At 44.8% G+C, this 15,467-nt stretch overlaps 1 protein-coding gene and 1 long non-coding RNA gene across 4 annotated transcripts in view; one reads left to right on the plus strand and one right to left on the minus strand.

Moving 5' to 3' along the window:
- Positions 1–1,437: 1,437 nt before the first annotated feature.
- LOC309331038 lies at positions 1,438–5,097 on the minus strand. The gene is made up of 3 exons (XR_014151695.1): positions 4,815–5,097; positions 2,151–2,388; positions 1,438–1,477 (listed from the first exon to the last, which is right to left on the minus strand). It is a non-coding gene; the product is annotated as an uncharacterized lncRNA (long non-coding RNA).
- A 14-nt stretch (positions 5,098–5,111) lies between these two features.
- MACROD1 (mono-ADP ribosylhydrolase 1) overlaps positions 5,112–15,467 on the plus strand; it is a 311,747-nt gene continuing 301,391 nt past the window's right edge. Inside the window, exons 1-3 of one of the 3 annotated variants that reach the window (XM_081843022.1) lie at positions 5,112–5,465; positions 10,662–10,763; positions 11,932–12,051. In XM_081843022.1, coding sequence (XP_081699148.1) covers positions 5,204–5,465; positions 10,662–10,763; positions 11,932–12,051 — 484 coding nt within the window. In that variant the 5' untranslated portion in view covers positions 5,112–5,203. The remainder of the gene's footprint in view (positions 5,466–10,661; positions 10,764–11,931; positions 12,052–15,467) is intronic. The other 2 variants (XM_081843020.1, XM_081843021.1) reach the window with 2 other exon arrangements.

Raw genomic sequence — 15,467 nt, forward strand, 5'->3', positions numbered from 1 at the left:
GAACTGTGTCATGTCACCACACCTGATGTCACATTTTGTCAGATGTGGGGCAGGTGTATGTGGTATAGGAAAAGATTAGGGCCCTTGTCAAAGCAAATTTGGCCAGTGGGCTAGAGGTTCCCCAGCCCTGCTTTAATGTATGGAGTCTCAGTACATGGTGGGCTTTTTATGCTGATTAGATTTCTCAGCGGAAAGGAAAATTAAATGGGAAAGTAATAGTGGATGGTAGTTCAATGACAGCATTGCATGGATGCTGTGAAAAACTTGCATGCATCAGCGGCACTGAAGTATACAAAAAACTCCCACATAGAGGTATGGCTCTGGCAAGTAGCTGGATGTGCGACTGCCTGGGAGTGACACGGACACAATTTGGGATTCCATGATGGAAGAAAAGTGGGACAGAAATATAAGAAAACAAATAAATCCCAAGGTTCTTTGGAAGCAGGTTGTGTGTGAAACTGGTAATCTATGCTAGTTATCTATGATTAAACTAAAGACAGGAAGACATGATAAAGAAGTGAGTGCAGGGGAAAAGTGAGCACAGGTGAGATAAAGACAATGTAAGGCTTAACATTCAATGGGGATTGAGGAGTCTGGGAGAGAACTAACAGAAAATTGTGGAGATTTTAAATACACAAAGGCTTAAGTAGGATAAAATTTGAGTCTGTTTTTAAGGATATGGAGTTACAGAGGAGACGGTCCTGAACTAAAGTAACCAGAAGATTTTAATTACATTCAGTGATGGCTAGTGCCCATTTGGACTGCATTGGTAAAAGGCAGGGAGCCCAGCAGTAGGCAGAGTCAGAGCTAGAGCCAATGACTGCTGGAGCCAAATAATTCTGGTTTGTTGCCACCCTCCTCCCTGTTGAATTCTACAAGGCATGGGTCTGAGCAGTTTTGCCCTTGCTCCACAACTTCCCCCAGGTCAACCCACTCTTTAGCACTAAATCAGAACAAGCAGCAATCCACAGAAAACCCGAATGCTGTTTGTTCCGATTCAGTGCTAAAGAACAGGTTTCCCCAGGTAAAAGTGGCGAGGGAAATGGGGGCATGGATAAGACCTAAGGAAAAGAGAGCTGGCAAGCAGTGCCACCCCCTGGCCTGGTTGTCAGTAGGAAGAAAGCCAGGTGAGGGTTGTCTGAGGTTGGTATCGCAGTGTCCCATTTGCCCTAATTGACCAGCTGCCACTGATAATATTAAAATCTCTTGATTTTACAATAGCACAGTATGCCTGACTTGAGAATCCTGGGGTACAATATAAATTAAAAACCGAGTCTGTCAGTGGCGTAGCGTGGGTTGTCAGCACCCGGGGCAAGGCAAATAATTTGCGCCCCCTAACCCGTGGATTTGCGCCCCCTAACCCGCGGATTTGCCCTAACCCCAGGTGTTGCGCCCGGTGCGGCCGGCCCCCCCTGCACCCCCCACGCTACGCCACTGGAGTCTGTTTTGTCCACATTGTAGCTGCTGGTGCTCTGGGCTGCAGAGGGAAAGAAAAAAGATTAGTTTCTCGGCTATAATTAGAAGCTTGGCTTCTGACTTCGCCTGGTGGTGCCTTGGCAACCCACCTAAAATTAGCCTAGCAGCCACTGATGCCAAGTGGCAAAGAAAGGAAAAAATGGGCCTATCAAGGGAAAGTAAGATTGTGCCTCTTTCTTCCCTTCTAAAGTTATTCTGGGACTGAACCTTTGAGGCTGGACAGTGCACCTGTTTAACCATTATGTGGCATTCCTTTTCACAGCCTTGACACAACAACTGTTCACTGATATAATGACCCGCTGACAACTCATTGAACTGCACTCTCATTTCCATTTCCCCCTGCTTTTGGTCTTATATTGCCTAAGGTGACATCCACACCATAAGTTTAAAGCACATGGCTTCCTCCAAATAACCATGGGAACTACAATTTACTCCCTCAGAGAGTTGTGGTTCCCACAACTTAACAAATGACAGTTCCCAGGATTATTTGGGGGAATCTCTGTGCTTTAAGCATATGGTGTGAACGTGACTTAAAGCTCTTCATTTATTTTTAAGCTGGACTTCATCCAGACAGCTCTTCAAATACAGGCATCCCCCACTTACGCATGATTGACCTGCGTGCAAACATGAATACTTGAGGTGCCGGGAAATAAATAAATAAATTCAATTCAAACCTGGAAATGGAGAGAGAGAGCCAGAAAGTCCTCGTGGCTTATGAGGAGACCATCCATAGAGCCTGAAGAGAATGCCAGTGAGCCAAAAGTCCAGAAACAAAGCTTTGAAAACCAACTTATGGGCTCCAAAACAATGCATGGGAGCTCTCACTGCTGCTGCACTACTCTGTTGAACAGCTGTTGGGGAAGCTGGATTGCAGTGTTTCCTGACCTTTCTGGTGATTTGGAGGCAAAGGTACTGTATAAAATAAAAAGAGCATGGAGAGCAGGTAAAAATAGGCATTTAAAGCTTTTTAAAGACTGCTCCCCACTTACACGCATTTTGCTAATGTGAGCAGGGGCCTGGAACATAACCCCCACTTACTGTACAGGGCTTATATAGATAGAAGGTGTGAGTGGGAGACAAGGGATTCAAGCACATACTGGAAATTTAGGTTTGCACAATTAATGTGGGTCAAAGTGCTTTGTTGCCATAGCACAACGAATATACTTTTAAAAAATGCTGTTTTGTGGTTAGGAAAGTGATGGGGAAGCACACTGAGAAGAGATTTCCAAACTTTTCATGTTGGTGACACACTTTTAGACATGCATCACTTTGCAACACAGTAATTCAGTTTTACTAGCAAACCGGAGATTTAATGAACCCATTTCCAGCCCTGGGAGGAGAGTGGGGAGCGTTCGCGCGACACACCTCCATACTGCAGCTGACACACTAAGTGTCGAGACACAGTTTGGAAAGCTCTATGTTAGATAAACAATTTTGCCAATGGGAAGATGTATAAGCACCGCAAAAGGACAAGGGCTGATTGTCATATACTGCCCTGCCAACAAATCAGAATTAATGCTCAATAAAGACCAGACGTGGTCTAAGCTCTGCATAAGCTTTTTGCAAGCAGATCAGGATGAAGACTCAATAAACAGGTTGTCTGGAGGAGGAAGAGAATATATGATGCATATTCAGATACAGAGGTACTGGTAGGGCAGGATTTTCAGGCAGGTGTCCATGGCCCTAACTCAAACTTATCAGAGCCAACCATGGGCATACCCAGGATTTTTGTTAGGGGGGCACCTTTTGCTAAGAGGGGGCAGGTTTTGTTGGGGGGAGGCAATCAATTGTATTGACTTTGATTTATTTAGTGGGGCAGCTGCCAAAAGGTCCACTTGCCCATTCTTGGGCAAGGTGATTGAGCGAGTGTGGCACGCCTGGAAGAAGCGGACCATTTGGATCCCTTCCAGTCGGGATTCAGGCCTCATCATGGGACTGAAACTGTCTTGGTCGCACTGGTTGATGATCTCCGGCGGGCTAGGGACAAAGGTGAGAGCTGTTTCCTAGTTCTGCTGGATCTCTCAGCGGCGTTTGATACCATCGACCATAACATCCTTCTGGACCGTCTTGAGGGGCTGGGAGCTGGGGCCACTGTCATACAGTGGTTCCGCTCCTTCCTCCTGGGCCGTGCTCAGAAAGTGGTGGTGGGGGATGAGTGTTCAGACCCCTGGGCTCTCACTTGTGGGGTGCCTCAGGGTTCTGTCCTCTCCCCCATGCTTTTCAACATTTACATGCAGCCACAGGGAGAGATCATCAGGAGGTTTGGGCTGGGTGTTCATCAGTATGCGGATGATACCCAGCTCTACCTCTCTTTTAAATCAGAACCAGTGAAGGCGGTGAAGGTCCTGTGTGAGTGTTCAGGGAAGTTTTTAATATGTGACATTTTAGTGTATTTTTCATCTTTGTTGGAAGCCGCCCAGAGTGGCTGGGGAAACCCAGACAGATGGGCGGGGTACAAATAAATTATTATTATTATTATTATTATTATTATTATTATTATTACTTAGTCCAACATCCTGTTCTTACGGTAACCAAGCACTGAAGTAATATGCCATATATACACATTACCATCAAAAGCAATTGGTTGCCAGTTTGTTTCCAGGCCCAATTCAAGGCACTCACATCAGCGTTTAAAGCTCGAAATAACTTAGGACCGAAATATTTGAAAGAATGCCTCCTCCCCTATAGAACATCTCAGGCGTTAAGATCAACAGAGGGGGTCTCTTTGTTGTTCTAGTCCTCAGAAACTTGGGGTCACGGTGTCAGCCTGGGAGAGGGCATTCTCTGGGGCAGCTCCGAAGTAGTGGGATTTCCTCCCCAAAGAGGTGAATCTAGCACCTTAACTATGTCATTTTCATTATATGCTGAAGAGAAGTTTTAAATGTTTGATGTTTTGCTGTGTTTTTTATATTCTGTTGGAAGCCGTCCCAAGCGGCTGAGGCAACCCAGTCAGATGGGTGGGGTACAAGTAATAAATAATAATAGTAATAATAATAATAGTAATAATAAAAATAGTAGTAATAATAATAGTAATAATAATAATAATAATCAGTCTGTCTACAGTATATTATATATACAACATTTTAGGACCCACCCTAATTTTGCAACTGTATTTTTAAAAATCGGTTTTTAGTATTATACATTTAAAACAGTTTTAACCTGCCCTGGGACCTGATGATGAAGAATGGGTAAAAATTGTAACAAGAAGAAGAGGAAGAATTCCCTAGAATCGTTACAGTCCAGAGTCTAAAATGTGTACCACTGTTGAGATAATATATTCCCAGCAAAATAAACACATTTCTAAAGATATCAACAATCGCTTGCTCTTCTTTCCTCACCAGTGAAACTATTATGAGCTGATATTCTTGTTTTTGATTTTGTTTTTCACTGTGAAGGCTTGTGCCGCTGCGTTGCAGTTGCAGAAACGCACCAGGGAAGGAGCCTTTGTGGAACTACATTGCCTAGAAGCCCTTGCGCCCGAGGAGGGCGGGGCCAGAGGGAAGAGGCTTGAAAGTCAAAGGCCTGCCTCCATGTGTGCTGCTGGGGTAGCAGTAGCAACAACAGCAGCAGCAGCTGCAGCTGCAGCTAGCAATCTGATTCCACTCTGCCACCTAAATACCAGGTGTTATAAATAAGGGAGAAGAATTTCTCTCGCCCGCTGAGTGACCAACCAGGGCAGCAGGCTGAGAGCCCAGTGAACCCCCCTTCCAGCCCTTTTCTTGAAGCCATGCCAGGCTTCTTCATGTTCCTGGGAAACAAGAGCTTTTTTGGAGCCTTTGGGAGGTTGTGGAGGGTCTGGGGCAGCTGCCCTATAGTGCTCCACAGTAGTAGAAGGAAGGGCGCTTGGAGTGGAGGCAGGGCCCCTGTCTGCAGGGTGCCAGAGCACTGGGTGTTTGCAAGGGGCATCCGGAGCTGGTTGGCTGCTCCCCCATTGGCCATGGCAGCCAAAGTGGATTTGACCACCTCCACTGACTGGAAGGAGGCTAAATGTAAGTGATGTGGAGGCGAAAGTGTGTTGTGTATGTGTGTGTGTGTTTCTGTGGTGTCCTGGTTCTCTGGAGCAAATTTGTGGCCTCCCGCAGTGTTGGGCCCCTTGTTGCCTGCTGGCAGTCCCTGGCACAGTTTTCATCTCCTGGGCTACTTGATCATATACTCCCCCTGAGCACATGATCCTCATGTTTGCTGTGATTGTTGAAATCCACAATGCCCGTTATTTGTAATGGCACTGCAGCTCTGGCTCTGAGTTTTTCACTACTGTGATAGGACAAAGGGGTGGCATTTTGAGAACGGTCGGCTTGTAGTTACTGAACCAAGAACTCTTCTTGTGTCTGTGTGCACTGTGAACCATGGGTATGTATCTCACCGGTTGAGCTTGCTCTGTTTGGGAGTGGGGAAAGGCTTTTTGCAGTGCATCATGGGAAATCTAAATGGTCTCCTAGGAGACTGGCTATGGTAGCTGTTAAGTTGTGGGTTGACATAGCAGACGACACAGCGATTTCTCCAAGTTGCTCTTTATTTCGTAAGCTGGAATAGAACTGACTGCAAACAGCTCAGCCGGCCTGCTTTTATAGGCAGCCGGCTGTCAACATTGTAGCAACAACAGCCCAGAGTTCCCGCCTAAAATAACTGACGTGGACCTGAGTGAAAACTATCGACAGACCTGAGTGAAAACTATATACAGTATCCCCCTGCTGGCCCAGGGTGAAACTTCACTACATAACAGTAACCGCCATATGTTTCCCAGAGGCCTAGAGAAGGGGGGGGGACCCCTCCCCCCACTTTTGATAAGCTATGGTTCTTGTACCAAACAGGTGCTGGGATGCAGCTGGTAGACTGTATGCTGGTGGTTATTTTTTGGAATGGTCCCCTAAATAAGGTTGCCAACTTAAAAAAGAAAGCGAGAAAACTTTGGCTGTGCTCCTGGGCCTACAATAACAGCTTGACTGCTAAGAATTGATGGATGCTTATCCATGCCTGGATAAGTGGTAGGGCAAGCTTTGCCGTTAAATTTCTACATGTCACCCTGCTTTTTAAAAGCACAGGAGCAGAGCTAACAGTGAAAGGTGGCAACCATGCCAATGACCAGGACTGCCTCCCAAGCCTTCCTGTTTCTGTCAGTCAGAAAGGACGTGTTAATCTATATGTGCCCCAAATTCAACTTTAAAGCAGTGAATTGTTTTGTTTTTGTTTCCAAACTCCTGTAACACTTTTTTGGAAGCGGGAGCCCGAGAATACTTTCTATACAAATTATCTGTGGAGGCACCTGTATATCAAGCTGTGGCAATTGTGTGCCTTGTAGTGCAGTGGGCTGGAGCCTGCTATGGGCCACCTCACTTGGAAGAAGTGAATGTAAAACGGCTGGGAAGGAGGGATGAAAGAAACTGGTGGTTTAGAGGAGGGGGGTGGGGTGGGATAAGGTACAAGTTGAGTGTGAAAGGAAAATGGGAGAAGACATTACAGGAGATGGGTAAAAATGCTTAGTCACATGAGAGTATAAAGGCAAAAATATGTTTAAAAAGGCCTTCTCCACTTAGAGCCTCTGGATCAGCAAATTCTGCCTTAACATTGGGAAGGCTGAGTTGCAATACCACCCGAGCTATGCTCAACTTGAGGAAAGCCGAGTTAAATAACTACTTGCCACAAGGAAAGCGCTGTGGCAAATAATTTTATCAATTTCCAAAGATGGGTTACATACTGGCAGAATGTAATGTAAGTAATTGTCAACTGATTATGCCAAACGTTTCCTCCACCTCCCATTTTGTGACTGGGGCTGCGTACAAGCTATGCTTTTAAACCACATTCAAAGAACATTTCCCTTCTCCAAAGAAGAGACTGCTGGGATTGGAATTGTAACTCTGTGAGGGGTGAACTTCAATGCCTGGAATCCTTTGAGGGGGAAATGTGCTTCGAATGTGCTTTTGTGACTGGGTGCGCCTCAGTAATTTTCAAGCGATCTCAAGTGGGGCCTGGGAGTTGAAAGTAGCCGCTGATGTAGAGGTTTTGGGAATATGTTCCAAGGGCTTCTCAAACCTTCATTTGCATAGGCACAATTTAGGCATATTTGGCTTAGCTGTTGCCCTAGCATAAGTGGAAAACATGCTTTGGAACAGGGATGTGAGGAATTTGTGGCTCTTCAGAGGTTGTTGGAACTCCAGCTCCCATCCAGCGCTAGCCAGGATAGCCATTGGTCGGGGATAATGGGCTTTGTAGTCCAACTATATCTGGAGGCCCCATCCCTTCTCTAGAAGCGTGCCTAGCGCTACACTTTCGTCTTGGGCAGGCTTTATGCCATGAATGTTGTATTGAGGAACACAGCACCCAATATGCTCATGACGAACTGTATGTTTCCCAACAATATGGTTTGAAAGCCACTACATATATTGCTTGGATTTGCAAATCTCTGCAGAGGGGTGTTGAAGTTCCTAAGGGGTTGAGCATAAGTAATCTTCCAGGAGGCTGATGAAGCTGTAATAGAGTTGCCAAACTCTTTTTTTAAAAAAACCCTGCCACCTCATCTTAATTAAAAGAAAAAAGAAACATTAATAAATGTCAAGGACAAAGTGTGCCTGAGTGGGGAGGGCCTCTTTGGTGTGAAGGGAGTCGGCTTCTGTTTGGTGAAAAGGGACTGTACTGTTAAGCACCTGTCAGAGGCAGTGTGTTTCTGAAGGCCAGTTGCTGTGACAGCCCCCCCCCGTTTCCCCCTCTTTTTAAAAATTCATTTTATAATATACATAAAGCAGAGCTATAATGCATATAACAAAAGGCAAAAATTAAAAGATGAAAAACAACACTATGAAGTAGGCACATAGAATGAGTAGCTGTTCATGAGTTAAAATAACAAAGTCCAAGTAAAGACTATTAACCTTCTCAGATCAAGTATAGTTCCAGATTTGCCAGTCTTATGATGAGTGTCTTGAAAATGATGGTTCCACTGTACATGCCACAGAGAGATGCAAAATCTTACAAAAAGTGTCTGGGGGTTCTAGGCCTTGTCAAAATCTAAAATTATTTGTGATCCCCCCCATTATAGCTATATTCCAGAGTGAGCAATACTAAGCGCTCAGTGTAAGATTTTGGACTGTTTTCCACTGAACTGCAGTTGCTGTTCATGCTGCCAATATAATATATAAGACCAATTATTCTCACAATATATTTACAGTGGTATCAAAAATATTCAGGAATATTTATTTTGGACAACACACAATGTTGTAATGTTTATCATTTCTGCCAAAATTAAATTCTAAAAATCTTGCACCAATTGACCCCACCATAAATGAGGATATGTACCAACTTTATTGCTACCTCGAGGTAATATAAAAGAAAACATTTTTGACATTTGCAAAGGATCTTTCCTGTTTTAATATTTCTTCTTTCTTAGAAGAGTTTCAGTTGTAAAAATGAAGTGATAAAGAGAAACAAAGAGAAAAAAGTGCAAAAAATACAGTAAAAATAAAATTGTAATGTGATACAATCTTATGGAAATTAGGAAATCAAAATGAAAGCCTTGACAATGCATTTTCTGCTCTGCCATGGTTTTTCTTTTATTTTCTTCCCCACCTCCTTTTTCTGTTAGCAGGATGTGATTCTAGCAGGGCTGAGACAATTTGAATTGGTTGGCAACCATATTTCAGAGGCCTTGCTGGTTTCCATATGGGTTTTTACGTGACACAACAATATGAAATTGTTGGCCCTGTAAAACTCCCCGAGTTCCATGTGAATAATAGAAAAGGGACTGGCTGTTTGATCACTCTGAAATTGTAACTCTGTGAGGGGAATAGGGGCCTCCTAATAACTCTCAGCACCCTTAACAAACAAGAGCTCCCAGAATTATCTAGGGGAAGCCAAGATTCTTTAAAATTGTACTGTATAGTGTTTTCAACGTATGGTGTGAATATAAGACCCATTCAACTCACATCAAAATGGCTGCTGACAAAATGGCAATATGTCGACAAGTGGTGGTGAGAGGTGGCATTCATTTGAGGGGAGGAGAACTGGAGTGGCCGCCATTTTGTTTTTCCTCAGAAAGCGCTCTCCTGAGGTTCTTTTTGAATTTTTGGGAAATTCAAAATGGCCACCTCCATATAAGATAGAAGCCTTCTTCATTACTTGCTGCGGGTTGCTATAGTAGTGGAGTGCAGTTCAGTATTTTAAGGGGGGAAAGGATCTTAGCAGTAATCAATTTCATTTGGTGAGGCCAACGTTTATACCTCTCCAAAGAAAGTTGGACTGCAGTGGAGGAGGGGATTTAATGACTTTTTCACATTTTTTCACAAGTAATATTTTAGAAATGTTTGGATTTCTCCTCAAATTATTTGGGTCAATTTTTCCAAGGGATGTGTGTGTGTGTGTGTGTGTGTGTGTGTGTGTGTGTGTGGAATAATGGTCTGTGACAGCGTTGGGGAACCTGTGGTGGTGGATTTAATCTCCTGTTGGGTCCAGCCACCATGACCAACAGTAAGAGATGATGGGAGTTGTAGTCCAACCATGTATGGTGGGCCACAGGTTCCCTCTCCCTGCTCTATATGTGACACAGTAGAATGATGCCTTGGCTCGGGCATAGGCAAACTCAGCCCTCCAGATGTTTTGGGACTACAACTCCTACCATCCCTAGCTAACAGGACCAGTGGTCAGGGATGATGGGAATTGTAGTCTCAAAACATCTGGAGGGCCGAGTTTGCCTATGCCTGCCTTGGCTGCATACACACAATGCATTTAAAGCACATTTCCTCACTCACAAAGAATCGTAGAAACTGTAGTTTGCCCCTCACAGAGCTACAGTTCCAGCACCCTCAACAAGCTACACTTCCCATGATTCCTTGGTGCAAAAATGTGCTTTAAATGTATGGTGTGTGTGCAGTTACGTTTATTCTTTGTACTTGACTTAGGACTCAGTTATACACCTGCAAATAAAACGTTTTAATATACAATGTGACCCTAGAACGGTTTTTATATGTGTGTAGTTTCCACCATAAAGCAGACTTTCCGAAAGGGCTTTGCCATCATTCTGGAGAATGAAGGTTTCCATTGAGCATCCACAAGGCAAAAATATAATGGTTGCATCACTGCTCTGAAAGTCCTTCTCCCAGAATTTTTGCGAGTCCTTTCCCCTCAGACTTTGTGCCAATATTTGTCTTTATCCTACTAACCCGTCTTTATTTCTCCTGCTCCTTTTATTTGCTCTTCAGCATTTCTGAAAGGCTTGAATAACAAGCAGAGGCGAGAGCATTATTTCACCAGGGATTTCATCAAACTGAAGCAAATACCAAGCTGGAAAGAAATGGCCAAAAGTGAGATTTTATTTTGTTTTAAAGCTCTTTAAGTATAATTGCATGGGCATGTTGTTTCTCCTCGCTCCCCGCAACCTCCCATGGAGAAGCTCAAGGCAAGGATAATGTGGACTTTGGTTGAGGAAAAGGGGTGTTGTAGAGCTGTTAACATAGAAAGCTGACAGACACGGGTTCAGCTCTGAGCCTCCTGACAGTTCCCTCACTGCAAGAAGTGAAGTTACAGGGAACCAGGCAGAGGACCTTCTCGGTAGTGACACCGTCCCTGTGGAACACCCTCCCATCAGATGTCAAGGAGATAAATAACCTTTAGAAGACATCTGGAGGCAGCCCTGTATCTGGAAGTTTTTAATGTTTGATGTGATATTATGTTTTTATATGTGTTGGAACCTGCCCAGAGTGGCTGTGGCAATCCAGCCAGATGGGTGTGGGGTTGTTGTTGTTTATTATACCATGTTAGGCTGCTGGCTCATTTAGCTCATTTAGTCTATGGCAGGGGTGGGGAACTGGGTCCGACTTGCAGGCCAGATCCTTTTCTTCCCCCGAAACAGGTCAGGTTTGGCAGGTGAGTGGGGTTGCCTACCTGTCCATCACCTGACATCACAATGACTCATTTTTGCATGGCACTGCGCACAGAAGCACTGATGATTAGCTAATTGCCAGTGCTTGCAATGGGCTTTTTTTTGCAGGGGGGTGGGGGATCATCATCAGCTAACTGGTGGTGTCTGCAAACCCACTTTGGCCCAGCCCATACCTTTTTGCTTTCCACACACTTGGCATCAGGTGTTGGACAGGTGGATGTTGTGGAGAGGCCTGCAGGCCAGTGGTCTTCCCTGACTTCAGCAGCTTTCTAAGACTTCAAACAGTGCATATTCTTTGCAGTACACAAGGTCCCAGGTTCAGTACCCAGCTTCTCCAGGCAGGATTGGAGAGCCTTGAGAGGTAGCCATTGCAGCCCCTTTTAGATGTTGCTGGACTACAGCTCCCATAATCCCTGACTATTGGTCATTCTGGCTGGGGCTGATGGGAGCTTGGGGTGCTAACACCTGAGGGCACAATATTCCCTACCCCTGTTGTAGGCCATGCTGAGTTAGATGGACTAATAGTCCAATTTGACATGAAGGCAGCCTTTAAAATGTGCAGTCTCTCCCCCTTGTCTTCTTGATGCCAGGCGCCCGGGTTAAGCAGCCTGAAGAGTCTTTGTTCCCCAAGGATAACCATCTGAATGAGAAGATATCTCTCTTCCGTGGTGACATCACCAAGCTGGAGGTAGATGCAATTGTCAACGCTGGTGAGTGAGTTTGGCTCTTTTGTTGACTGTGGTTGAGATTGGTTTTGGCTTATTGGTAGCCTTTTATAACTCACATGCCAGGCACTGTCTGTTGGTCTTCTGGGGGAGCCTTGCTGCTCCAATTTGTGAAAACTGAAAATGGCAGAGAGATCACACAAGCCTTGCCGGTTTTGCAGTGCTTCTCATTCCTGCTTGATGGTGGAATGTAAGAAATGAATGTGTAGACCAGGACGGCCCTCTAGTTGTTGGTAGACTGCAACTCCCATCAGCTCCAGCCACCGGGGCCAGTTGCAAGGGGGATGCGAGTTGTGTTCCAACAACATCTAAAAGGCCACTCATTCCCGCATTCCTCGTGTACTTCGCTGGCAACAAGGCTTCCAATCGTACCATCCTCTTAACCTCAAAAATGGCCAGTCTCCAATCCTCATAGCTGATTTACAGAACAGCTAATACTTTGGGGATTGCAGAAAGACATTAGAGTTGAAGGTCGTTTGAAAGATGTACTGTTTGTGATGTGTGCGCTCATCTCATTTTTGTCTCTGGTTAAACAGGTTTGGTAGGTTTTTGTGTTCTTTTGAAACTTGTTTGACTGGATAGGAAACAAAAAGAAATACTGTTAGGGGTGTACGTAATGGGAAACAATGCCTTTCACAGCCCTGCTTTAAAACGCTCTAGAAGTTTGTCCTCGGTTTTAAAGTTACCAGCTAAGGTTAACAAACACTAAGTGTGAACTCCCAAGTTTTGTACAGAACCCCTTTTCAAGTATAGGAAACAGTGTTGGATGAGAATAATGTGTGGAAGAATTTAGGAGAAAGAAGCTGCTTCTCTAGGTTGGTTCTGGCTTAGTTAAACAGAACATTTTGTGAAGCAAAAGAGGAAGTGGACTTGAATTGGCCCCTACTTATATTAGACTGCAGTATCTGGCTGCACTGGATGAGCTGAATTATATACACAACAGGCAACAAATGAGGAACGGAAGTAATATTTACAAGGGGTCTGTGTGTAGCTCTTAGATGTTCATTAACATGCATTATGCTCTAGTAAAACTGGTAGTGGTACTTGGCTGTGCATAGTGCCGATTGGTTTTTCAACTAAAAAAATGTGTGGTGTTATAAAAATGAGTCAATGAAATGGGTATTGGGTTTAATAAAAGTTAAAATAGGTGTTTTAAAATTATATAGAATATGTATGTATCAAAATATTATGTGTGAGCTATGTATAATAGCCAGTTCACCTGAATAAGGGGTTAAAGAGATTACAAGACACATGACTGAATCAGCATTTGAATTACTGGCAAGTATGGCTGTTGTTATTTGTGGATGTAGCACCATCAGTGTACGTGGTGCTTTACAGAGTAGAGGAGGACAGGCCCCTGCCCTGAGGAGCTTACAGTCAAAAATTCAGCACAGGGAATGCAGGAAGGGGAAAAGCAGGAAAAGAAAATTCGGTGGTTTTAATTACAAATGCTTAGACTCAGTTATGGGCTCAGTTGCTGTAGCTTGTGGGGAAGGAAGGTATTTTTGAGCCTCCGCAAACGTTAAGCTCAGAAATATTTGAGGTTTGCATGGCCTGGTTGTCATTCCCAGCAACTTACACAAGAGGGCGCCAAAGCTCCATGGTTTGTGGGGCTGCCCCCAGTATTAATTTCCCTACCTTAATAAATCAAGCTGTTTATTAGTGGAATAAAAGTCTTTGCTAACAAGGGGTTTTGTTGGCGCTTCATAAATCCTGCCTCTGTGCATCATGAAGCCCATATGTGCTTAATTCATATGTAAAGTCGCAAGTGGGACTATAATACGTGTCCATTAAATTCTAGGAGGCCCGATAATTATCATTAGCTGTGAGTAATTACCTGCACGGATCGAGGCCAGGAACCGCTTGCTGCTGTTGTAGCCACTCATTTCATGCTAGGAAGGTTGGGGGTGGGGGGAGATGAGCGATGCTGCATCTTGGGAAAGGCAGGGTGGTCTGTGTCGTGCAGGCAAGAGAATCAGGCGGAGTTTTTATTTCTTGCTAACCTTGGTTCCCTGAAAGGAATCAAGTGCGTCCAAGGCAGCTCTTGGCGGATGTGATTTGTAGTGGTTTAATGTCTTCAGCAGACAGCAAGGCTGTGGGTGGATGGTGGGACTCTGTGAGAAGAGGTCCAAGTGGGGAGTGGAGGGACCCTCCAGGTGCTGGTGGGAGATGTAGTTCAACGCCTCTGACCATTGGCCATGCTGGCTGGGGCTGACGGGTGCTGGAGTTCCCACAACATCTGGGAGGGCTGCAGGTTTTTCATCCCAGGTTCAGGTGCAGCACTCCATCCAGGGCAGGTGCGAGAATTCAAGGCCCTCTCAGCACACATCCACATGTCCTCATGTGGTCACACCATGTTTTGTTTCTGTCATTGCCACAGCAGCAGCCCATTACTTCCTGCTCTCCTTGCTGTGCCCCTGAATGGTGTTGCAGCAGCAGATGGGGAGCCCCGCTGCTTTTCAATGAAAGCCAAGCTAAGCTCCCAATCCCTTGTGGCTGCCTGCTTTCTTAATTGTACCCAATGTGCAATGCTCTGGTCTATAGATTAAAGCTTCTGTCCAGACCATGGATCCATGAAGAGATTTTACAGATCTGTGAAGGGCATTGCATTTTGGGTAAATTAAAATGGCAGGTGGCCACCGCAGATGGGAGCCAAGGTTGGTTCCTGGTCAAAAGTGGCAATGCTGTCCGGTGTCCATTGCAGAGTGTTAAGTGGCTGTGTGGCCAGTGAGGGGCCCTTTTGACCTACTGGAGCCCTCAGCCTGTGCCCAATCTTACTGTCTGCTGGCACTGGACCTGGCTTGGTCCCAAAGTGCCTGTTGGGGCTAGATTTGACGGCTGGTTTTGTGCTGGGCTTGGTGGGACTGTGCGTGAAATAAATTTTTATAAACAGTTCACCTTTGTCTCTAAAGCTAGCGATGCTGATCTGCTTGGCAATGATTGCTTTTGCATTAGTCTTTTTTTTTAATTGTTCTTTGTTGGCATAGGCATTGGTGCCTATTTAACACATGGTCTGTATGTGAGTTAATTGCGATCAGATCCATGCAGGCAGGTTTAATTGTCTTTATATGACAGGGATAAATCAGGCATGCAGATTGTGCATCCAAGTCATGAAATGAGCAATAAATGCAATTTTTAAAAATGTGCTCAAAAGGAGAGGGGTGCCAAAGAGACTTCTTAGCCTGGGTCACCATTTGGTCTTGGACTGGCTCTCTGGCACCTGCAGTGTCAAACAGATACCCTGAAGCAGAAGGTGACGAGAAGGCGGCTTGATTATTTATTTAGCAAAGAGCCTCGTAAGTCCCCACTGTTGCATGGGAATGATAAGCTATAGAAGACCAGGCTAGGGACATTTTTGCTGATAGGCTAGTTTTCTGCATACAGGGGTTTGTATTTTATAT

The sequence above is a fragment of the Podarcis erhardii genome (genome assembly GCF_964252035.2).
Source record: "Podarcis erhardii genome assembly, chromosome: 15".
Taxonomy (NCBI): Eukaryota; Metazoa; Chordata; class Lepidosauria; order Squamata; family Lacertidae; genus Podarcis; species Podarcis erhardii.